Below are 24,209 nucleotides of genomic sequence, written 5' to 3' on the forward strand. Positions count from 1 at the left end.
CTGTGGCTGTCCTGGACAGATCCCCCCAGTTTCTGAAACAATTCCCAGCCCTTTCCACGCCATCACACTCTGGGTACTGCAGAGCCTCCTCCAGAGACCAGGACAGCCTCCCCTTCAGAGGAGGCAGGAACCATTCGGGCTGGTGGACCACCCCAGAGGCCTGCAAACTGAGAAGAGGAGGAACGAGGAAATGCTTCCCCTCAGAGCTGAGGTGGAAGACGGGCTTTTGGTGCTGATCTGGAACTGCAGTCACAGCCCCAGCTTGGTGTCCCACTGATTAACTGGCCCCCCTGAGCAGACCTAAAGTCGCTGTGGACTGTTTACAACTATCAAGGTACATGCTGTGGTGGAGCTTTTGCCTCAGGTTGAGTGAAACGGGGGATGCCTTAGCCTTTCTCTCAATTTAATGTAGCTCAGAAACTACGCTCATGGGCAGGGGTGTCTAGAGTGTCCAAGCAGCTACTTCACCACCTCTGATGGCATGAAGCTGTATGTCTCTCCAACATACAATGGTTCCAGCTCTACATGTTCAAGGAACACTGCTCGGCCTTAATCCTTAGGTTTCCTCTGTGCACCCTTATTTCCCTGCTGATCACATATTTATCTTAGGATATAGGATGAGCAGGAAAGCCAGGGATGCCGGCGTTTCCCTACACGGATGTTTTATGCATCTCTCCACAGGGGCCAGTGCCCCGCGCCGTGCGTGGCCAGGCTGGAGCCGTGTTTCGGAAAGCGCGGATGCCTCCATCCGTCCTTCCATCCACCCCTCCATCCCTCCCTAACCCCACCTCCCCCAGCACGGCTGGAGGCGAAGCGGGGCCGCGTCCTGCCCCGCCGGGGCGGCCCTTCCCGGCGCGGGGGCGGGCGGCGGCCCCATCCCGCCGGCGGGCACCGGCCCCAGGCCGCCAAGCAGCGGCCCCGCCGCCGCCGGTACCGGCTTTTTGGCATCCCTAATCGCGACTGGCCCCTGTGATTGGCTGCGCGGCTCTGACCCCGCTCGGGCTCCCGGCTGGGCGGATAAAAGGGGCCTGAGCCGGGGGCTCCCAGGCATTCCCGGAGCGGGCACCAGGGACCGCCGGCCGCAGCATGACGGGCAAAGCGGGCGCGGCGCTGGCCCCCAGCCTGCCCGGTAAGCCCAAGCCCGACGGCGCGGCCGCCGCCCCCGCCGCCCCGCCGCCGCCGCCTCCGCCGCCCCCCGCGGCGGGGGCCAAGCCCAGCTCCGGGCCCACCCCTCCCCGCTGCACCGGTTTCGGCATCCAGGAGATCCTGGGCTTGAACAAGGAGCCGCCGTCGCACCCTCGGGCCGCCCTGGACTCGCTGCCCGCCGGGCACCTGCTGGCGGCCCGCTCCGTGCTCAGCCCCGCCGGGGTGGGCGGCGTGGGCATGGGGCTGCTGGGCGCCGGCGGCATCCCCGGCTTCTACACCCAGCCCACCTTCCTGGAGGTGCTCTCCGACCCCCAGAGCGTCCACCTGCAGCCCCTGGCCCGGGCCCCGGGGCAGCTGGACAGCAGCCAGACGGCCAGCTCAGGTAGGCATGTCCCCGGCCCCCGGGGACCCCGCCGCGCCCCGCCAGCGCCGCTGCCCGCCCCCGGCAGCCGCCGGCACCCGGAGACCCGGCGGGAGGCCCAGTGCGCGGCGGCGGGAAGGCGATTTCGTTTCGGTTCCGAGGAGGAGGAGGAGAAGGGCGGGCGGGCGGGACCGCATCCCCCCGCCACGTCCCCGTCCGGGGCTGCGGCAGCGGTGTGATGGCGCGGCCGGGGGCGCCCGGCCCGGGGATGCGCGGAGCCCCGGCGGAGCAGCCCCCTCGCCGCCCCGGCGGCCCCAATTCGTTGCCGGAGAATTAGAGGCCGCTCGGCATCTCTTTCCTAGACGGCAGCAACCCTGCCCGCAGGCCCCGCTCCCAGGCCGCCTCGGGTCCCCCCCGGGACGGCAGGCACCAGCGCCCGGCCACGGGGACAACCCCCAGCCTCCTCCCGGGAGCGGCCGGAGCCGTCCGGCGCGGCGCGGTGCCCGGGTCGGCTGATGCCCGCCGCCCCCGCCCGCAGCACGGCCCGCCGGGCAGCGCGGCGCCGGGGCCGGGCAGGTGGCGGGGAGCTGCGGACAGGGACTGGGCCGGAGCGCGGGGACAGCCGCGGCCGCCGCGGGGGACAGCGGCGCGCATCGAAATGCGGGTCCCCTTTCCGTCCCCCGGCTGCTCCTTCGGGGCAAAGGCGGTGCCGCCCTGCCCTTAACACCCCCCGACCGGGCACCCCTGGGGAGCGGGGGGCCGCGGGCGGACACCATTTCTTCCCGGGATTATTTTTTTTTCCTGCTGGCTCCATGAACCTCAATTTTTCCCTCCCCGCTCCGGTGTTTCTGCGGGCAAGTCCGGGATCAGCGGGCTGGGGCAGGCGGTCGCGGGTGCCCGGCCGCGGGGAGCTGGCTGCAGCTTCCCCATTTTCCTCCGGTTTTGTTGTGCTTGCCGGGCTCTGTATTTTAGCAACGCCACAACAGCAACCCCAGCAAACGACTCCGGGGGGGAGAGGGGAGAGAGCGAGCCCGGTCCCGGCCCAGAGCCTTCCTTGGCCGGGGTGGATCGCACGGAGCCGCCCGCACCAGGACCGGCACCGGGGCCGGGACCGGGAGGAGCGCTGGGGCCGGCGCCGGGTCGGGCTGGAGGGAGCGGCCGGCGGCGGGCACCCTCCGCGGCGCGATCGCAACGAAACCTTCGGCCGGAGGCGTCGGAGGGAGCGGAGCCGCCGGGACCGGCCCTGCCCGGGGGTCCCCGGCCGGGAGGGAGCCCCAGCCCACGGCCGCTGCCCGTTTCTCCCCAGATTCCGAGGATGTCTCCTCCAGCGACCGGAAAATGTCCAAATCCTCCCTAAACCAGAGCAAGAAACGAAAGAAGAGGCGGCACAGGTAAGCCAGCGGCCGCTACCCCGCCGGATCCCCCCGTCCCCCTCCCCAGGCCACCGGGCACCGGCAACCCCGAGCCCAGGCGGGCCCGACCCGCTCCGGCCCGGAGCGAAATACCCCTCCCGGCACCGTCCGGCGGCGAGCCCCGGCGCCCCTGCGGCTTCTCTCCCGGGCCCTTTCCTTTTTTCTTTCTCCCCGTCCAAAATAAATCGGATTTGGGGACGTGCCTTTAGGGAGCGGGGGGGATCGGCCACAGGTGTAATTTTATTTAATTTTTCTGGCTGCGGATCCAGGTATCCCGAGCCACAAACCCGAGCAGCCCGTGAGCGTTTGGGCGGGATGCGGATCACCGGTGTTCAGGGAGAAAAAAAATCATCAACCTGTCCGAAACTGAAGCAGTTAAATAATCAAAACCGTTCCCTGCTCCACATATAGCCATCTTAATATTGGCTGTCAGCAAGAGAGAATTTCTATCAATGATTTAAATATTTTATTACTTATAAATAAATGTTTTGCCAATAGATTAAATAGTTGGGAATCAGACACAGGCTGCAGAGAAGGTGAAGGCAGCTGGGGAATTGGTTAAGGAAACGAAGATCCACTTTGGGAGATCCGGAGGGGATTTTGATTTCCCCTCGGGAGCAGTCAGGGTTATAGACTTTGCCTGACTTCTCCCACAGTTAAAATGGAGTTGGATTGTCTGCGCCTTATAAACAGAAACAAAAAATCCCGTGCTGGGTTCTGGCATTGCTGTGGCCGGAGAGTCAGGACAAAGAAAGGCCAGACACCATCCACCAAGGGTGATTTAGGAATAATTAAATCAATCCTGCCACGATGCAGGAAGTGTGGATTAAAAGATGCCCCAGTGAAAGCTTAGCAGGATGCAGGGTGGAAGGAGACCAACTGTCCCAGGAGACGCCCTGCTATGCGTGCAACAGGACACTTGGGCTGGAGGGCTCATCCCAAACCCCGGGTCCCTCCTCAGGCAAATGCTTCCAGTTTGGTGCTCTGGAGTAAATACGGGTTCGTTTTCTTTGTGGACCGGACAGGGCTGGATGAAAACACAGCAGAGGCTGGTGTACAGGTGGTGATCTGGGTGGGAGAGAGGAAACGAAATTGAGATTTGTTTTATTTTCAGTTCTAGGCAGAAACAAACCTGCAACATTTAGGTGTAGTTGTATATTCCGCACTAAATGGTTAAGACCTCTAGTTGTACCAGGAATGGGCTGGGAGGCCAATAGTCGGCAAATGTCTGCAAGGTAGAGACACCAAAAGGGAGAGTGGATTGTGCATTGCAAAGGGACGGGGGCTACCCAGGGACGAGAGCTAAAAGGGGAAAACTTCAGCTGAATGTTAGGCAAAACCCTCCCGCCGGTGAGCCTTGCTGGGCTTCGGTGCTCCGGTCAGAGGAGGGTGGAGAAGAAGGCTTGAAATCTAAGCTGAATCATAAATTGGAATGATTTTTCCTGTGGTCCCAGAGAGAGAAAATACACGAGTTAATGTGCCTCTGCTGTCCCTAGAGTTCACAGATTTGTCGGGGCTGAAGGGAAACTGTTTGAAAAGAAAATGGATTTAGGAGTGAATTTAAAGAAGGACCTGATTGCAGGCAGGTCCCTCGCATTTGCGTGCTGCTTTTGTTAGTAATGTTATCGATCTGGTGGAATCCTTTCGATTCTGAATAGCGGAGGCTATTTCTGAGATTTTCTGTTTATGCTCTCTGAAATTTTAAGGCTTTCTGAAATTCGTGTGTATTTTAGAAAAATACTTTTTCCTTTCCTCTTTCCTTGCCCCTTCTGGGAGCTATGTGTTTCTTTGATAATATATTTATATGTTTACTTTGAACAAAGGCTGCAATTCGTTGTTGGGTTTTTGGGGTTTTTTTGGTTTTGTTTTTTTTTTTGCTATTGAAGTGTTAGTTTTTATTGAAAATTGTGTTTTGTGTAGCGGGGGTTTGCAGGGTGGGAGTTTTAACCCTCGGGGGAATGGAAGTGGTCCGAGACCTCTCATCCATCCCCTGGAGAAGGGCTTTCATCCGTCTCGGCTTTCCAGCTGCTGATTTTTCAATCTGGTTGTCCCGAGCTGAGAACTGGCTGCGCAGAGGCGGGTTGGGCTGCTGCCCGCCCAGGGCGGTCCAGGAGGATTTCCAGAGGATAATGGGGTAATGCAAACTGGCAGAGAGCAGCTAATGGGATATCGGAGTGGAAGCAACCAGGGTAAAGACAGAGGAATGGAGCTGGCACTGGCTGTCATGGGGAAGGACTGGTAAAAAGCAGTGGGGAGCAGAGTGGATAAAACCTTTGGAGGATTCAGCTGAGGACCAGGGCTCCAGGGGAGGATTATTTGCTCATGGAGATCGCAGAGGCTAAGGACCATCAGCTGGGGAAGGGCTCAGTACTTCTCCAGGTGGGGTGCTGAGGGGATGGATGCTGCTTTATCTCAGTGTGACTATCAAAGGGTTAAGAAACCTCTGGATGCAAGAGGAGGAGGGGGTTGGGTTTAAGCCAGGCCAGGGGTGGGTGTGCAGTGGTGGTGGTGGGTGAGGGATAGGGACACCCCCAGGATCCTCACAAGAGGCAGCAGGGTCTGAGATGTAAGAGCAGCTGCCATCACTGCTGGTTGCAGGTGCTCGCTGCTGGGGAGGGACCGTCTCCAGAGGGAAGTCCCTGAAAGGAAGGTGATTTGTAACTGTTTAAAGCGCTGTCTTCTGGCATTTTCTGGTTCTCCTTTCACCCTGGCACCTGACCTTTTGTACACAGAAACACAGGAGATGAGGGGAAAAGCTATGCATTACCAGGTTACCCAGGTTTCTGCAGCTTCTCTGTCCATTTCTCTGACTCTTCATCATCTTTGCTTCTTCTTCTTGTGTTTTTTGATCAAAGAGTTTTACTCCCCTCAGGACAATCTTCACATCCTACCAACTGGAGGAACTGGAAAAGGCCTTCAACGAGGCCCACTATCCTGACGTATATGCTAGAGAGATGTTGGCCATGAAAACAGAGTTGCCAGAAGACAGGATACAGGTAATCATATCTCTTGGACCCCCTTATCCTGCCCCCTCTCAGTCACGTTCATCCTCCCTGAAGAAAAGGTAGCGGCATGAGAAGGCTGACATGGCTCTGAATAAACCTCCCCAGGCTGCCCACTCCCCTGCTCTGGATGGGTAGGCAGCCAGGTCAGCTGTTCTTGGCAGATTTGTATTCAGCGTTTGTATGTTGACATGTGCTGTACGTGGCATGTTGTACCGGTGATTCGAGGTGTGTGTAACAGAGGGAATCCAAAATCACTGAAGGGGCACTGGTGTGCAAGGAAAGACCGCAGGATTTCGAGGATTTGGTGGTACAGGCAAGAAGGGAGCCTCCCAGAGACCGTGTCCCTCCCCACACTGGGAGCGAAAGAGCTCATCCCTGCTCCTTTGGGCGCAGGAGGATGCGCAGGGATGTTGCAGGCAACTGGTACCGCTGTGGGTAGGACCGCAGTGTGGGCATGATGGGTGGGTTCCAGTGAGGCGTTTGCACCATCTCTGCACTTTCACTGCATTTTCATCCTCAAGTGAAGCTTCCCTGAAAGTTTCTGGAGAAATTTTTTTTTTTTAATGCTTTTTAATGCTTGGTGTTTAATTGCATGCCAGTCCTGTTGTGCCACTGTGAGGAGGTAGAAGGAGGTGGTGTGGAGTATCACCACTGTGTGGTCAATCCTCCGGTGGTAAGGAGCAGCCTGAGCCGCAGGATTGTGCCAGCACCAGCCTTTAATGTTCATGGCAGCCAGTATGCAAGCAGTCATTACAGCCCAAAAAGCTGCAGAAGACTTATCCCTGCTGTGTACAACATGGAAGGCGCAATGCACTTGGACAGACCAAACATGATGTTCACAAGGGTGGGTTCCAGCAGCTTCTGCTGCCTCCCTTCTTCCCATGCCCTGCTCCCATCAGGTTGCTGCACAAGGCACAGGGCTGTAATAGCCAAGCCTTGAACCCATTTTTGCTGGTGCAGGTGATGTTTCTTGGCTGGCTGGGAGATAAACTGGCGTGGTCCCCCGTGCAGCGGCAGTGGCTGCCTCTGTGGCTGGTGCGTACCAGTTTCTACACAAGGCATTAGCCTGAGTCCCACATGGTGTTGGGAGGGTCCTGGCTTCCCTGGGTCCTCCTTCTACTCAGTCCCTCATGCATGCCCAGCACCTGCCGATCTGTTCCTTCAGCCCGTGCTCTTTCTTTGTTAAAGAGATGGCCCATGAGGCTGTTCCCTCATGGGTTTGGAAGGTAGTTCAGAGGGCACTTAGCAAGATAACGCTGATGCTGGAAAGATGCTGAGAATGACCCTGTGCAGGGACAGGGAGATCCCCCCAAACAAAAGTGCAGCCCTTTTTCCCTCAGTCCTGAGCCCCCTCACCGCCCTCATTCTTGTGCTCAATCAAGAGTGATGATTTTATAAAAGCAAGTTTTGCGTCTTATCCTGTTGTGCTGGCAGGACTCCTACTGACCTAACAGCTTGTAGATAACCTGCATGCTAACAGGGTTTCCACCGGTCTTCAAAAATAATGGCCCATCATCTGAAGTCCTACCTGACGCATTAGGATTTTGCTATGAGCAACAGGCCGTGATGCTTCGCCTCTAGAGAGAGTGAGCTGGATGGAGGGTCACTTCTCCACTTGCGACACTGTAGGACATCAAGACGGGAGAGACCTGCTGGGAGTTTAGTGCTGCCTACACCCAACATCTGATGCTGGGCTGGAAAGAAAATCCTTTGATTTTCCATAAAGGGCCTCTTCAAGGAAGAGGTTCATCTAGTGGCACAGTATATGTTGAACTGCAGAGGCACCATTTCTCTGGCCAGAGCTGAGGGCCTCCCCTATGGGTGAGGCAGAGGGAGATGTTGTGGCAGACAGTGCAGAGCTGGACACTGCGTGTACTGCGTCAGCAACTGGAGCATCCTGCTAGTGCTTTACTCAGTGTTTTATCTGATTTGGAGGTGAAATCTCCAAATGGTGGCTAACGTATCTTGGCTGTCACTGACTTGCTGCCAGCATGTCATTCTGCAGCTCGCTAATGAACAACTGCCTACTCTTCCTGTATTGCAGAGTTTTTAAACCTAGGAGTGCTCCTTACCACGACCTCTCTTCCCTAGAGATCAGGTTAGACTTGGACAGCAGAAGCACCGCGTGGTGTGGCTGTTCTGAACATCAGGTGTTGCTAATGGCACACATATTCCAGGAGAAAGTGCTTGTGAGTAACACTTTTGCTCATCGTGAGAGGGGAAATCATGAGAAGCAGCAGAATTTCTGTGGCATCTGTTGCGTGAGAGGATGAGCACTCTGCCAGAGGGAGCATTGGGGTCACGCAGGAGTCCCAGGCACCACTGATCTTTCCAATGGGTCAGCACCCAGTTGTCCTTTATCACATATTCTATCCTTGTCCATACTTTTTTGTGTGTCACAAGCCATGACAAGATGATTCTCAACCCTGGTCATGCTTCTTGGTATTTCACTTCATGTTCCTTTTCAACTTTAGTCCCTTTTGTATGAGCCTAATTCTTTCCCCCGTGTTACAATGTTCACACTCTTTAAATAAATCTAAGCTATTTCTTCTCCTGGCTGTCACTTTTGGTTTTCATCATTGCTTAAGCAAGCTGTGAAGATCTTTTCTTAAATCATTCTTCATAAATCACACGCTAGTCTCTTAATCATGTGGTTGTTCTTCTGTGAAGCCCATGCTGCCTGTCAGCCTTCCTGGAGATAGGGGACCACATGCCTACAGCCGCACACCGGGTGTGTTCACACCAGTTCAGCTGGACTTCCGAGTCCTTGCAGAAACAGCCTCAGATTAGCACTGGTCTACTTGTTTCCACATTTCTTTCTTTCTATTTGTCTAATTCAGTCACTTCAAGCTTTTTTTAGACAGATTTTTATTTTTTTTATCCTCAGGATTTTCCCTTCAGTGTTCTGGGTTTCGTGTGGCATTTTATTAAGTTTGTCTAACAAGCATAATAATGGCCCTACCAGCTTTGACGCTGGCAGGAGGTGGATGTTAGAGAAGAGTATGAGAGCAGGGCAGCTATCTAGTGATACTTACAGAGTACTTCAGCAGCCTCCTGGGATTTTGAGCATATGTAAATATCTTAATATCCCCCAGCAAGAAGTTCTGCAGCAGAACTGCATGAGTGAAGTAAATCTTGCTTTGAATCTATTAGCATCATTTAATGCCCCTTGGAAGGAACAGCCGACAATGAAGCTTTATTCCCTTCTTCATAATATTTATAATTTCATGTCATTATATTTTTTTCCACCTGCATGTGTTTCTGACTGCTCAAGGGAGCTCTGTATTTTTGGATTTTCCTTGTAGCTTGCAGTTCCTCCCGTCTTTCAACATTGTTCTCTCCCTCTTGTAGGTTTTTAATGAAAGTGTTTTCTAAGATTGTTGTGAGCATCACATGTTGTGGACTTTCACAGCATTTCATGTGGGTTCCCACTGGATCCACACCTAAGAGTGATATCTACCCCTTATTTTCATTCATGGAATTATTTCTCAGGAGGTAGTAGTCAAAGAGAAAGTAAATCACCTATGAAATTCAATATGAAGGTGAAATTCAAAGAGTGCAATTGAGAAAATGATATATAGGAACTGCTTGCATGTAAAGCCTTCAGCAGAACACTACAAATAGCCATCAGAGGCCAAGAAAATTATTGGTTTGAGAGGACATTGAATTCAGGAAAAAATATTCAAATCCTCCAGTTAAAGAAAAGATGAACGTGTATTTTTTTTTTTCAAGGCAGCGCTCATTCGCATTGCATGCATCTTCCTCCCGTATTGAGCTGGCTGCTCCTGGAGGGAACGTGAGCATCCTCCCATTGGGCAACGTGGGAAAAGAATTTAATTTTCCTAAGTGAGACACTTTGCACAAGTCAGACGAGATGTCGCTGTGGCCATTTTGCAAGATACTTGAGAAAGACTAGGTTAATCAATGTATTTGAAAGAACATTCAGAAGAGTTGAAGTGCCGCTATTAGAATAAACCCAGAGCATTCTGTAAAATCCAGGTGAGGTAAGTAGATTCCTGTGGGCAAGTATATCCTTAATAGACAACTTGAGGTATTCAAAATGGCCTCAAGCTGACAAGTATTCTGACACCTGACTTAAATCAGTGTGTTTCTCACAACAGATACTCTTAAGTGTAATGTGTAGATTTTAGATAAGCTACCCCTATTGAATTTATTAATATGTGACAGTTCCAAACTTTAAACACTAGTAACAACAATATTAAAGTTCAGTAACAGTTTGATTTGGGATTATTGAAATGACTGTGTATGTTTGTCCTTACAGTATGCCTCCTACTAATCGAACAAATTGATTAATCGGTTCAGTATTTCCAAAAAATAAGATCCTGACTGCCATTGTGGGGACACTAGGTTTGCCTTTTAAGGGAACTGATCAATTAAAAAAGAGAATAAATGTGCTAAAAATTGTCAATTCTTGTTGTTAAATGATTGTATGGTATTTATGTGGACAAAGAATTTGAGGACAAATAGAATTGCTCATGTAAGCAAGAGGAACCCCAAGGGGATGCTGGTGCCATGTGTGAGGAGTTGGGACTGTCTGTGTGTCCAGCAAGGTTTGTGAGGCAGCTAAGAGGTCAATTTTGGCTAAAAGCAAAACAAAGCCAACTAAACCTCTAATTGAAAATGTATTGGTTTAGTTGCTATTAGATTAACACATTTCAGTATCACTGTGTAGCCCTTTAGGAGCTGAATGGGGATGGAGGGAACAGGAGGGTGGTCATTTGGAGGGAAGCATTCCTACCAAGAGTATTTTTCCAGAACAAGAGACTTACCTTGCTTCAGTTTTGCAAAAACGTTCTGTATTTAGGGGTGAACATAATTTGGAAAGGCCTGAGGAACCTGTGTTGCACTTAGCAGGAGCTCAGGAGTGAGCCCACGGAGTCCCCTCAAGAAACATGATAGAAAGTGGGAAGGAAGAATTGGCTTTATGCAGCTTTAGAAGCCCTGGCTTCTACCCCGCCCACCAGCTTTTCCTGCTCGCTGCAGAGAGCTGAATTGTAGTCCTAACCCCATGGTGTAAGTGTGGAATGGGGATGATTGCTCCATGCAGTTGCTGACCTTTCCTGAATCCATGCTTGGATCTTAGTGCTGCAGAAAGTAGTGGCAGTGTTGGTTTTTCTAAGCTTATGCTTGTCACTGTTGCTCTCAATAAGTGAGGACCTGTCTATTCTTGCTAAAACTTTGGGTGATTCTCACACTTAGAAGAGAGGAAGGCCAGCATGAGGCACAGTGCCAGCAGGTTCCCACCTGTATCTCCATACAGCACATTCCTGGAGATCATGTTGCTGGAGGGAAATTACCAGAACGATTATTGTGACTGGAGGTAGATTACCAAGGTGATGGAGAATCTGAAAGTATCGCTGCTGTGTGAGCCAACCATTTCAGTATCTCAATATTTTTTAAGAACCCTGCAAACCCTGCGAGAAGTTAATAGAAAAATAGAGCTGAACTGTTTCAGTGCTGGCTACCTTTGCCAATAATTCCTGAGCACGGCAGAGTGATACCAGATAAGTGTCATTAACTTCCCCTATGCTTTTAGAAATGCAGGAAGTGTACAAGCGAGAGTAATAAAACTAATCAAACTTACTGGCTTGGTGAGAATATTATTATGAGTGTTTCTCGTGGCGTATGGTGCATCTCTGCCTCCATGTCTTTAATTGGTATGTGAGGAGTTCATCCACTTTGCTGCCTCTTCAATAACATGCTTGTTTAGTTGATCTAAATTCATATTCATTTCCATTTTTCAATTAAGAGTTGTTTAATTTGGCCCTTTCTGTAATGGAGTGTTTTCATTACCCTTTATCTATGGCCCATTTTCAGTCCATGTGCTAGAACTTCGTTTACAAGTTAATTACCAGAGCTGCAAACAGAGGGGCTGGGTGATGGGCAAGAGCAAGGGCCCAAGCAAGCCTTCCAAAAGGGCTTACTCTCTGAAAAATCTTAGACCGTGTGCCTTTGGACAGAGGAAGAAAATGTGGCAGGAGACAGGAAGGGAAATGGAGAGCCGGGAACATCTCTTCAGCTTTCTGTGAAGTGGGGACCCTCCTGCAGGTTGCTAGACCATGCAGGTTACCTGCCCAGCTTGTGAGATTTACCCTGCTACAGCTGGGGCGGTAGGTGCAGTTTAAAAGGTATTTTTTTTAGTGCAGAGATGAAGGTATAGAGCTATGAATATTTTGTATACCCAGGTTATGTTCAGTCCCTGAGTTGCTTCAGCCACTGATCCATTTTCTAAACGGGACAGAAAAACAAATAAAACCAAACTTGCCTGTCCTTACCTTCTGCTCTGTGCCTTGCAAGATGTTTATGGCTGTCACAGCATAAGGGACAGTGTGATTTTTGTGTGCTCCGCCACAGTACCAGGAGGGAAATGGGGCTTTGCAGTGACAGCTCCTTCCTCATTCTCTCCATGGTTTGGAGACACCACCACTGAGAGTCAGATACCTTCAAGTGTTGGGGCACTTCAGCTGCCTGCGAGAGAAAAGACAGGCAGGCAACAAAGTAGGCCGTAGCCCGTTGCTGTGGAGTGCCTTGGCAAAGACTTTCCCCATCATGGCCAGCAGAATGAGGAATGGCTTTGCAGGTTTAATGCCAGGCTGTGACAACTCTTCCCTGCATTTATCCCCCTATTATATTAACAACGGCAGGTTAAGGGTAACACTTCTCAGAGTTAGCTTAGGCACTGCAGTTCCTCGATCACTGAAGCTCTTCTGGAAATGCTGCCCTAAATCCCTGTGCTGGTAACACTTGCATTCACTCCTTTTAATGATGAACTTTCTTTTATCTCTTCTAATACCACTGCACTTTTTCACAACTGATTTTTTAAAAAATAATTGGTTAGCCAACCAAGTTCAATAGTTAATTCCCCTCCAGCCCTAGGATGCCTGGCAGAGGGATCAGCTGACGGTTGTATGTTCAGGTTTTCCTTTAATGACCCTTTATTATAAAGTTTTCCTCCTTTCCTGACTTTGAATAGAGATTTTTTTAACAGTTCAATAACACAAGCACTTTAGAGACGCGGTTAATTTACTCTCCCTTTTATTTCTTAATGGATCTATTTTTCTCTGTAGTGTTTATCTTTTACCCTGATAGATCTCAACAAGTTCTTCTGATTCTTCTCTGGCAGCACAAACCTCCTCTGCCTGCCGTTTCACTGCCCTTCTTTGTGGGTGTTCTGCGAGCCAGGTTTTGCACAGTCCTGCGCAGTGTTGAGAAGTCTAGTGCTCAACAGACATACAGATGACCCCGATCTCTGCATGCATGAAGGCGGCAGGTCCTTCTGTGGAGAAGAAAAGAGGAACTGAGTTGGAGAACAAACTATCACTACAATATCCTACAGCAAAGGTGGGTCCCAGAGACCACCTTCATCAGAGGCTGTGAGAAAGCATTAGGTGCTCTCCTGTCTACTCTGAGTGGCGTTGCTCTGGAGCAGCAAGAGGTGTTCAGTTTAGGGCCTGCCTGGTGTGAGAAGCACAGTTTGCTCCCTACTTTCTGTTTCAGTGGGTTTCTGCCCAAAGGCAGAGCTGAAACTTTGGCTGGTAGTTATTAGAGCTTTCAGCTACGGTTTTCTCTCCAAATTCACAGCAAGGGAACGCAAGCGAAACATTGCTTATATCTGGTCACCATCCTGTGACTTATATAAAGGCCCATGTTGCCCATTCATAAACATGGGTATTATGTCCCCTCCATGGTCTAGAAGTAACCTACTGACTGACTCCTGCCTGGCTGTTGGAGCTGTGGGTAGCAGCAGCGCTTTGCCAGGCTGGGTTAGCCCATACCTGTGTTGTTCAGCCAGGCCAGTGCAGCCAGGCTGCCCAGCCACATCTCTGGGAAGCTCTGTCTCACCTGCAGCTGCGGGGTCTGCCACTGGGGGAAATAATACCTTCTCATCCATGCCACCCTTTCCTCTCTAAAGGCACTGCTTGGCTTACCCAGAGGGAGGCAGAGCTGTGAGTGTTGTTGGGAAACAACCCCTTGGAAGAATCTAGCCAAGCCATCCATGTAAATGCATGTGATGAGTATTTGTGCTGGCCACTGCTCTTAGCCAGATGTGCCAGTGATGTCCGTTCCAAGACAACTTGTTTTATGTTCATCAGGTGTTTCTGATATCTCTAGGTCCCTTCATATCTTTGGCTTCACCATCCTTCCAACTCAGAGTCCCTCATGACTCACTACAGCACCCACCATTTGTTAGTTGATTGGATCAGCTTGAGTTTATATGATGACCATAACTGAGATCAAAGCTTCAGTGGCTAAGTGACAACTGAGGAAGGGTCCCTGCCTGGGAGATCTTGGCTTGGGTGGACTAGGCATGAAGGATATCTGGGAATATCCTGGTGAGCTCGTATGTGCTGCCCTGGTGCAAGCAGCATCCATGAGCAGGTTGTGTGTTGCCAGCTCTGCGGGTCACACCGTTAGCTGTGCTGTGCACTAGTTTGAGCTGACAATGTCAGCTGCAGGTGTCAGTGGCACAGCAGCAGCAAGTGCCTGGAGCATGAGTCTTCTGCAGTGGTAAGGTGTCACGTGAAAACTCCTGGAATTGTGAATTACCTAAAGAAGGTTAAGGGTACACAGAGCTGAGGAACACGTAGAGCCAATAGCAGGCACATGGTAGGAGTAGAGCACTGAAGGGCCACCCCAGTGCAGCCAACGTAACTGCCAGCCCTGACCTCTTGAGTGGTGGTCAGCAGACAGACCACTGTTCTGGCCTGCTCTTTGGCTCTAGTGGTCCTTCTTCCCCAGATTCAAGAGAGCCTGGTGAAGGATTTACTGAGGTTGGGAGATTAGATATCTCTTATTACATGAGGCAAAGAATTGCAAACATCATCCTTAGTATGAGTCTTCCTAAGGGAAGATTGTAAAGGACTGCAACTTTCTGCTTTTGGTGCTAAGTCCAAGCTGCTGCATGGAAACTTATTACAACATGTTACAGCGTTTTACAATACATGACATGTTTCTGTAGATATCTTCCAGCTAATGCTTTAACGCACCAAGAGTTCCCATGCATTGGTGAGCCCATGCTGTAGCCCTCAGGGGGGGACTTTGCGGGCTGTCCCCATGCACGCGGGGATGGGCTTGAGCCTTATGTCAGGAAATGGTGGGTACCAGGTCGTGGTGCAGACACCATCTCCTGCTGGTGCACAGCCTCTGGCTCCTACGTTTTTTCCTGGAGAAGGCCAGATCTCACTTTTGCCCTTTGCTCCGTGTCTACTGATAAAGGAAAGGACAACATGCAGCTGCTTCTGGCATGCAAGGAGCAGCCCCAGAGCAGCTCCACAGCCTCTGAGGAAGGCTGTCATCCCAAGCTCTGATTTTTGTGCCCACTGAAAGGCATTATGAAGGGGATGTGACATTTCCCCTCTGACTGCCCTGGCTCGCCTTGCTCTAACATGAAGGTGATCATACTGTGTTTCCCTGCATGTTCACAGGGTGCACTGCATATGGATGTTTACGAAGACCAATGCTAAGGTTTCCTCTGTGCCAGAAGACCTGCGGGGCAGTGTTAGTGGGGCAAAAGGAGGCAAAATGAAATTATACAGGCAGGATAGAAGCTTGGTTAACGGAGACAGGCATTGTAAGCACCCAAAGGAGGGATGTCCAGTATCACCCTTTGTGACAATGACAAATGTCTCCCAGGGTTTGTGTGGACTGGGATGATGGGCGCACTCTTGCCAGCTTTCCCGTGACTATCATGCAGCCACGACCCTGATGCTTTTGCTGTTTTTCAATCAGCGGGTTAGAATTTGGGTGTTTATCTGCTGTGTCCCAGCATCTGGCGGCCTGTATGGAGCTGTAGCTCCAGCTAAGCTGCTGGTCAGCTGGCATCATGGCCTGGCCATGATGAAGTCAATGTTTCAGGGATGCATTTGCTGTGCAGATGTGTTGCACAGATTGAGTGTTTGCTGAGCCACTGATCTCACTATTCCTACCACGCACATCATGTACACTCTTGTTTTATTTTGGGGAAGATGGGAGCCCTGCACCTTATGAAGTTCTCCACTTTTTGAAGGTTACGAGAAGTGAGAAAACATGTCGCCACCGCATGAGGTGGCAAGGCCAGATGAAAACCCCAGATTTGCCAAGGGGACACAGTTTGAGACGCTCCCTGGCCAACAGGGATTTTACAGCTTTGGCTGCATAAGTCAGATAAATTGCAACAAGTAGCTATACTCGGCCCACTTAGTGCTTTTTAAGAGCAGGATTCAGAGGCAGGTGTGGACAGCAGGACTGGTGGCATGGTGGTAATAGGATGTACATTTTTGCTGGGTGCCATATTGAGCCTGTATTTGATGTTTGCCCTGTGCTAGTTTAGCTTAAAGGAGACCCAAGCTTGGATGAAACACCATGTCTTTGCTCGAGGGGGATGAGTATTGTCTCATAGCTCGTCTCAGTATGTCTGGTTGGACTTGTTAGCCGAGTGGGTCAGACACGACTCCAGCTATTAGCAGGAAGGGCTTTTGCCATGTTGTGTATGGGAATTGCTCTTTCTAATGTGAGCTCAGAAAGCTCCTTCCCAGTGTTTAGTAAGAGGAGGGATGATGAGTCCTGCGATCAGCCATGCAGCCCATGTGCAACCTTTACTGCTCCCATTTAACTTCATACCCAGTTTATACCTGCCGTAGAAAGTGATATCACCATAAACAGTGCCAATAATTTTGACATTACATTTGAAAAGACAGCAATAAACCGTTTCCAGGCTTACACAAGCAGTGCAGTCTCCACCAGCAGCCTGAGGACAGGAAGCTTTCCTGGGGTGATGACTACAGGGGAGTGATTTGGAGAAGCCCCAGGACCCAGACAGACCTTACACTCTTGTGACAATTCATTATAAAGCCCCGGGGCCCATGAGTGTGGATGGCAACATGGTCTAAGGAAGATATGAGGCCGTTCTTTGCAGTGCTCACATGCTCAGATTGGGCCCAGCCAGGGCCACCAGCCCTGTCTGATAAGAGAGTAAGGATATTGCTACTTTTTCAGAGGAGATTTTCATTCTGACTGCTCTCATTGTAGAGTCTTGGGTTGGAAAGGAAGAAGGTAGAAGTGTAGTTGTCAGGAGGAACTGGGTGCTGAGATGTCAGCAGGGCTCCGGGCATGGAGGTGAGCTGGAGGTGTTCTCTGATCTGCAGCTGGACCCACCAAAGGGCTTCAGGTGGGAAACGACAGGTATGCCACTAGGCTTGATTTTAGGAGCAGTATTCTGCTGTGAGGGGGACAGTGGACCTGACCGGGTTTTTCTAGTCTGGGAGAGGGGTAACCAGTATGTAGGCAGAGTGTGAAGAGCTTGCGCTGAGATACAGAGCTTCTCGGTGCCAATGCTTTGCTGTGCATACAGTGAGGTGACAGGATCAGTCCAGAGCGGTGTGGTGGAGAAACAGACATAAGCAACTACAGGGTATTGGTGTAGATGTTTAGATGTTTCCTGTGTCAGTAAATACCACAGAGGGAAGAGATCTGGTAGGTGAATGTAAGAAGTTCAGCTTCTGCATGGTTCAGCCTGAAATGTCTGGATCCCTAGAAGAACATCATGGTGCTGGATGGACATGAATGTGTTGGGTCAGAAAGCCATCAGCACCATCATGTCAGGTGGGACCGTGACAGCAGATTACAACCCAAGGCAATGTCACGGAAGTCCAGAAAGCTCCCAGACTGTCTGGCTGGCCAGGACATGGTTTCTCTGCTGTGTCCTCTCTTGACGAGCTCAGTATCAGAAATGGCTTCTTCACAGGGATCATACAGAGCAACAGTTCAGCTCCCCAAAGCTGAAGGTTTGCGCCAGGGGAATTGTCAGAGAGCAAAGAAGATAAGCCTGTTAGCTCATGGGCAGAGGAGACAGTGTCAGTGTTGCTGCTGGGGGGACTTGAGATTTTGACCCTTGCTTTAGTTGCTGGTTTGCCAACAGCGTGTGCATCCACTCCCCACAGCCTGGCAAAGGCATGTGCTGGTGGGGCAAGCGCTGGTGTGTCTGGGTGTCTGTGCGTGTGTGGACGAGCATTTGCTTGTGGCCATCTAGTGGACACTTCAGCATGCACTGCTTTGGGCTGGGACCATCTTGTGCTCCATAAAGCTCGTTACTTGAAAGACCCCTTGCCGAAATGCTATGTGAAAGGCAGCATGTGAGATTTGGTGAAGCAAAAATTCCCCATTATCTACCCTGGAATTTTCCTTTAAGAGATGAGGAATGCTTGAGCAGGGAAAATAACATTTTTTTACTAGGAAGACAAAAAAAGGCCACTACCAATTCTGTCTGCGTGCCCAAACTTAGAAAGCAGCAGCCAAGACAATGAGTGTAACCAGTGAAAATTTTAGGTTGAAACAATACGCAGTAGCACCCTAGGTGCCTGAAAATATCCCTTTGCTAATTCAGATTCCTGGCTCATGCCCAACCTCAGAGAGATTTCTCTCTTTAGCAGACAATGTTTCAGGAGCTGATTAGGTAAACAAACTAACTAATATGATGAATGTGGATAGCAAGGACACATTGAGTCTCACGTCCCTTTGCAAAATGAGAGATTCCTCCTACTACAATTTGCTCTTCTGCATCATCAATAATCCGAAGAAGCATCGGTCATCATTTGTGATTCAGAGGAAAAAACTGGCAAGAATAACCTTGCCAGTCTTGACTCCGAAGTGCCGCAACCCTGCGGATGAGCACAGAGTGCCTCAAGTTTTACTGCTTTGGGCAGTGGGCACCGAGGGTAAGAATTAGATGATGATTAAGGCTAGAAACATCCCCCTTTATAAGGCTTTGGAATACTGCTGATGTTGGTAAGAGGGCCTCAGAAGAACAGGCATGTGGAAGAAGGATCCAGGAGATGACACTGAAGGTGCTGGCATGTGCTGCTATCTTGGTTCACAGGCTGTGGCTGCTCTTGGAGGAGGCGGTGTCAGTGTGATGTGCCCGGTGGGTTAGACAGATGAAAGCAAGTGAGAAGGAACATGCGTGGTCCAAAGCCACGCCAATAAAGCATTTCACAAAGCTGAGCCGATCCACATGATGGGAAGGGGCAAGAGGAAACACAGACAAACCTAAATATTACTTGAAGCAGACTGAATTTTACAGAGCCGGAGGAAGTTGTAGAATAGATATGTCCCAGCAAAGACAACAAGAAGCCAAAGAAGACAGAATACCAAAACTGCGAGTAAATGTAAGTGTAAGAGTGAAACCCTCTCCAGGAAAAGTGAGGTGCCAAAAATAAATAACTGCATATTTGGAAGCTGTGGCTGATGTACCAACACAGCTGAAAGTACCTCAGAATTACTAAAACTGGTGTGTAATTCAGCTCAGAATCAAGGCACGGGAAAATTTTGGTAACGTGTCAAGAAATTTGAAGAAAGCGGTGAGATATTCTCCCAGAAGAAAGTCCCACTGATGGAGCCATCTGAATGAGGGCAAAATTCTGAGAACGCTCCACGGGGAATAATTCTGCTGACCTGAAATGGCGTGGGGGCTGCTGGTGCCATGCTGGAGCAATTCCCTCCGTGTTCCTCAGGATGGGCTTGTGGCAGAGGTGCTGGGCTGTGGTCTGATCCCAGCAATATTCAGTATTGAGCACCACTGGTTTCACTCGACTTCATGCCTGAGATGAAGATATTGTTCCTGGTATGAAAGCAAGATGGTCAGTCCTCCAGGTTTCTGTTCTGCTAGAAATTCTGGGATTTCGAACTCTCCTTTTTCCTAGTCAAAACCAAGAGGAAATACCCATCAAATGACAAAAATTGGTTTGGGGAATTTCAGAGTGATCTTACTGAGGTGTTGATGTCATTTTGATTTTCCCATTTGGCTTTAAAGCATAGATTTTGCATGTCTTAGGTGGCCAAGATTAAAATACAGCATTCAGGAGAAATCCATAGATAATTTTGATTACACTTCCACTGGCCGGATGCAGTTTTTCCTGTGTGATTGAATCAGCATTTTTTGATTGAAAATTTTCCACCAGCTCTAGACAAAATTGGGCTGCCAGCTGGCAAAGCTTCTGCTGGCTCCAGCGTTTGTGTGGCCCTGCCGTGGGAAAGGAGATGCTCCAGGGCAGCAGGTTTAGTGGCAGTGGGCAGCACTGGGGCAGGCTGAGACCTGGCCAGAGAGAAGGGCAGGGGAGCATGAGGCAGGGGGTGGAGATATTTGGGGCATCAAGGCAGGAGGGAGGGAAAAGGGACCGGTGGTAAAAGCATCGGTGAAGAGGCACCTGGATAAAAAAGGATAGAGGAGAATTTAAAAAGTTGCCCACTTGGTACTTGATGGAAAAACCTTTTCCTGGCTGAGATCCCAGGTGGCAACTGGTGACAAAACAGCTGTGCAGAGCAGAGCCCTGCAAGCCGCCCTGGGTACATGGAAAGGTGTCACTGCATCCCCAAACCAAGCCAGATTTGCAGGTGCTGGCCCTCGGGCTGTGCAGGAATTTCTCCCTGAAGCCAAGGGAGACAGAGAGGAACTTTGCGGTGAGAGAAATAACTGTACTGGTTTATCCAGGGCAGAGCAGGCAGGATCTCTCTCCTGGTTCCAGTGGGTCGAGCTGCCCCTTCACAGCATGGAGGTGTCGGGGGTGGCTGCCCTGCCACCTCAGTCTGGTGGGTGAGAAGGAACCACAGGGATTTGTGCTGAGGTTGGGGAGGGAATGAGTCAGTTCTCTCCAGCTCTGCCCTCTGGGCTCTGGGAATGGGAGGAACATGTGGCCTGGAGTGAGAGACACTGCCAGCATCTTGCTGACTGCACCACCGAGCAAACCCGTGTGTCACACAGGCACGCAGGACCTGCGGAGAGAGGAAACTGCGCACTCCTGAGGGTCCTCGCTCAGGCCCCAGTGGATTCACAGCCACCGGTGGGCCAGGGGTTACATATCGGCAGTATGAAAGTGTAAATGAGACTGTTTATTATGCAGAGGGGTTGGCAGTGTGGTGGAGCAGCCTGGCTGTAAAATCCCCTCTGACATGCACAGAGTGGCTTCTGCTGGGAGAAGCTGGGATCACAGCCACTGGGACCACCACCCCACCCACGCCACAGGGCTCCCTGCAGAGCCAGACTGGCCAGGCTCCCACGAATGGCCAAGGCAGGCTGTCACGAGCGCTAGCAAGCCACCCACCTACCCTGCAGCTCTGTCCCGGTCAGGATTCTGTGCTGGGCAGTTTCCCTCTGCACAGGTGGAAGAGGCGAGCTTGCCTTGCCAGCTGAGAGCAGGACATCACTCCACGGCATCAGTCTCGTGGTCCCCACAGTAGAGCTGGGGGTCTGCCCCAGTCCCCCAGTGCTCCCCACTGCAGCCTGAGCTCCCCCACGGCTACGGGTGGTGGGGACAAGAGGGGGTTAAGCTGTCAGCTCTGTAATGTTAAACAGGTGTCAAAGGCACCTCCATATATCTGCAGATTGAAATCAAATTCTTTGCAGTATAAAAAGATAAATTACCCAGGCGATTCCCGCCTCATCCCACTCATCAGGCCAGCGCCAGACGGCAAGCAATTTTTTTTTTTAATGTGCTAACGACCTAATCAAGCAATCAAGTCGGAGAAGATTGCGGAGTGACCCCGAGCATCCATCTGCCAGCGAGACCCCGCCATTCATTTCCATTCTGCCGTGTACTTTCCGGGAAAGGGAGGGGAAAAAATAGAAAAGAAAAAAAAAATCCTAAACAAATTAACACCCAATTTTCTGTGAGTCTAATTAGTTAAATGAGGAGGTGTTTGGGGTGTCCGCAGGGAGGGAGGGGCTGCCTCTCGGAGAGGGGACTGGTAACTCCATGGCATTAATTAGCGCAGGTCAATGGCGTGGTTCCCTGGGGACCAGCTGCTTTAATTTCCCGTGATATTTCAGTGCCTGAGGCCCATCGATTCAAACTGAAATTAACTTATTTTTCAATCAGGCCTGGGCTGCCCCTGGGGCTGACTCTTCCTTTGCCTTCTTCTGAATAGACCTCGAGCAATTTTTCATCTAAAGCTGATGCCTCTGCTCGGCAGAAAGGGAGGGGAGCTGGGGAGGGAGGAGGGCGAGGGAGACAAGAGGAATGGAAATCGGAGAGAGAGCGCTAATAGATTTCTGTGAGCATCCCTCCCCCCCGCCATTGCCGCCTGCCTCTCTGCTCGCTGCCCCCCAGGTCACAGCTCAGAGATTATTCTGCCAATTTTCTGAGAAGATGAGGGGCTTTTCAAACTGGGAATTCAGGACGAAGCGCACAGATCAGCTTCCCCCTTCTCCCTCCTCTCCCGAGCATCCACCCCCATCCCAGCCCTCCCTGCAGGCACCGCTGCCTGCAGCCCTGCGCCGCAGCTCAGACACCCAGTAAATAATGAAAGAAAATCCCAGGCACGAGAGCCAAAAGCCGCTAGAAAAAGATGCCGTGATGGCAAATTAATTACATCCTGCGGAGAGGGATGGGACCTGCTCTTACGCTTGGCCCTCGCCGCTCCTGCAAGGGAGGGAGGGAGAGATACCCAGCGGCTGCTGCATGGGGGAAGAGGTCACAGTGCTTTTGGGATGAGCATCTATGCGTCTGCCTTCATCCCGCTGCACAAGCACACGTGTGTTCCCATGCGGGAAGGGGACTGACACACCTGTCCCCCACCAAAACCCATATTTCTCCTTGTTGCGCCCCTCCCCCAGGTTTGGTTCCAGAACCGCCGGGCCAAGTGGCGGAAGAGGGAGAAGTGCTGGGGCAGGAGCAGCGTGATGGCTGAGTATGGGCTCTACGGTGCCATGGTGCGTCACTCCATCCCTCTGCCCGAGTCCATCCTCAAGTCTGCCAAGGATGGCATCATGGAGTCCTGCGCCCCTTGGCTCCTGGGTAAGAGAGCAGCCACCTTCGTGGGGGATGGCGAGTGGGTTGAGACGAATTGGGTGGATGCGAGAAAGAAACCGAAGCCATGTCAAAAACATGGATGGAGGGTGGAGGGGCAAGGTCCCCCCACCCTGCTGCCCTCCACCCCCCCATCCTTCAATAGCCCTTGTCAGTCGGGTCTGACCACTCATCCCAAATCCATGCTGGTCCTTGGATCCTGACCTGCAGGATTTGCCCGGGGCAGGAATTTGCCCCCCATGCTCAGGCTGATGTTAGCCTTTGCCTCCCATGGCACGAGCCATCCCTCATGCCCAGCCCTGGAGCAGGGGCTCCAACCCTTGCCCAACGCAGGAGATCATCCCAGTCTGACTCTCCTGGCCTTGTGATGCTGTGTGGGGTGCCAGGACCCCCAGATACTCTCTCCTTGCCCCAGCTCCCGGGGGGAACATGCTACTGCCTCCTCCTGCTCTCAGCACCTGGAGGAGCTGCATTTCTGCCTGGTTTCGCTTGGTTTTCTGTGCAGACATGGAGGTAGCAGCTACCTTACCACGCTCCTGCTCTTTGCTTCCTGCTTTCTGACCTTTCAGACTGGTTCTGCCCCAAAACTAGTGTCTGGCATCTTGATGACAGGCTGTGCTGTCCTTCTGTCTGCGTGAAACTGAGAGAGGCAGAGGGGTGGGTTGTGTGAGGAGCGGGCTGATACAGGAATAGGCAATGGGGAATCTCCCTCCCCAGCCTTGGTGAGGCTCAGGCAATTGTACTGCTGTCTGAGACCCTTGTCCCTCTGTGGGGACAAGCAAGCTTTAGGTTCACAGAGAGAAACGAAGGGGAGAGTAATCATAGACCTTTGCGGGCAGCCCCAAGGTCACGGAGCTGCCTTGCCTGGGGCTGCCCTCGCGCGGGGGCCAGGGCGAGCGGCTCGCCGTGACTGCTGCGTGGAGCGAGGGTTTCTGCTTTTCCTTAATTCTGGCCTCTCTTTATCTTTGCTGTTTTCAGTTCAAGATGGCTTTCCCATGCCCAGGCGCTTTTCTAAACCCGAATACCAACAATTCTTTTTAGGGATGCACAAAAAGTCTCTGGAGGCAGCGGCTGAGGCGGGGAGGAAGACGGAGGTGGAGCGCCAGGCCCTGCCCAAGCTTGACAAGGGTGACAAGGAAGAGAGGGGCCCGGATCCCAAAACCGCCATTTCCCAGGAGGAACTGAGAGAAAACAGCATTGCCGCCCTCAGGGCCAAAGCTCAGGAGCACAGCACCAAAGTCCTGGGGACCATCGCCGGAGACACCCCGGCCCCGGGCAGGAAGCCGGAGACAGGGGAGGAGGCGGCGGCGGCAGAGGATGAGAGACAGACGGAGAAGCTGAACTCGTCTCAGAAGGAGGAGAAGCTGATCTAGGAGGGGGAAGAGGTGGCGGAAGCCAGCCCCAACAGACACTGTGTCCTCTGGGGACTGCGTTCCCCCTCGGACTGCCAGGCCCCCCCCGGCCGCCCCTGCCCAGGGAGCGGGGC

General features: G+C 51.8%; 1 protein-coding gene across 1 annotated transcript; it reads left to right on the forward strand.

Moving 5' to 3' along the window:
• Nucleotides 1–1,086: 1,086 nt before the first annotated feature.
• Nucleotides 1,087–24,096, forward strand: VSX2 (visual system homeobox 2). Its single transcript, XM_074585258.1, has 5 exons — nucleotides 1,087–1,528; nucleotides 2,814–2,898; nucleotides 5,792–5,915; nucleotides 22,531–22,711; nucleotides 23,765–24,096. The coding sequence occupies exons 1-5, from the start codon at nucleotides 1,087–1,089 to the stop codon at nucleotides 24,094–24,096; spliced, it is 1,164 nt and encodes a 387-aa protein (XP_074441359.1).
• Nucleotides 24,097–24,209: the final 113 nt, after the last annotated feature.

Source organism: Larus michahellis, chromosome 4, assembly GCF_964199755.1.
Source record: "Larus michahellis chromosome 4, bLarMic1.1, whole genome shotgun sequence".
NCBI lineage: Eukaryota > Metazoa > Chordata > Aves > Charadriiformes > Laridae > Larus > Larus michahellis.

Coding starts and splice junctions, on each gene's coding strand:
- VSX2 (XM_074585258.1), top strand. CDS start 1,087: ATGACGGGCAAAGCGGGCGCGGCGCTGGCCCCCAGCCTGCCCGGTAAG. Junction 1,529..2,813: donor CAGCCAGACGGCCAGCTCAG/GTAGGCATGTCC, acceptor GTTTCTCCCCAG/ATTCCGAGGATGTCTCCTCC. Junction 22,712..23,764: donor CTGCGCCCCTTGGCTCCTGG/GTAAGAGAGCAG, acceptor AATTCTTTTTAG/GGATGCACAAAAAGTCTCTG.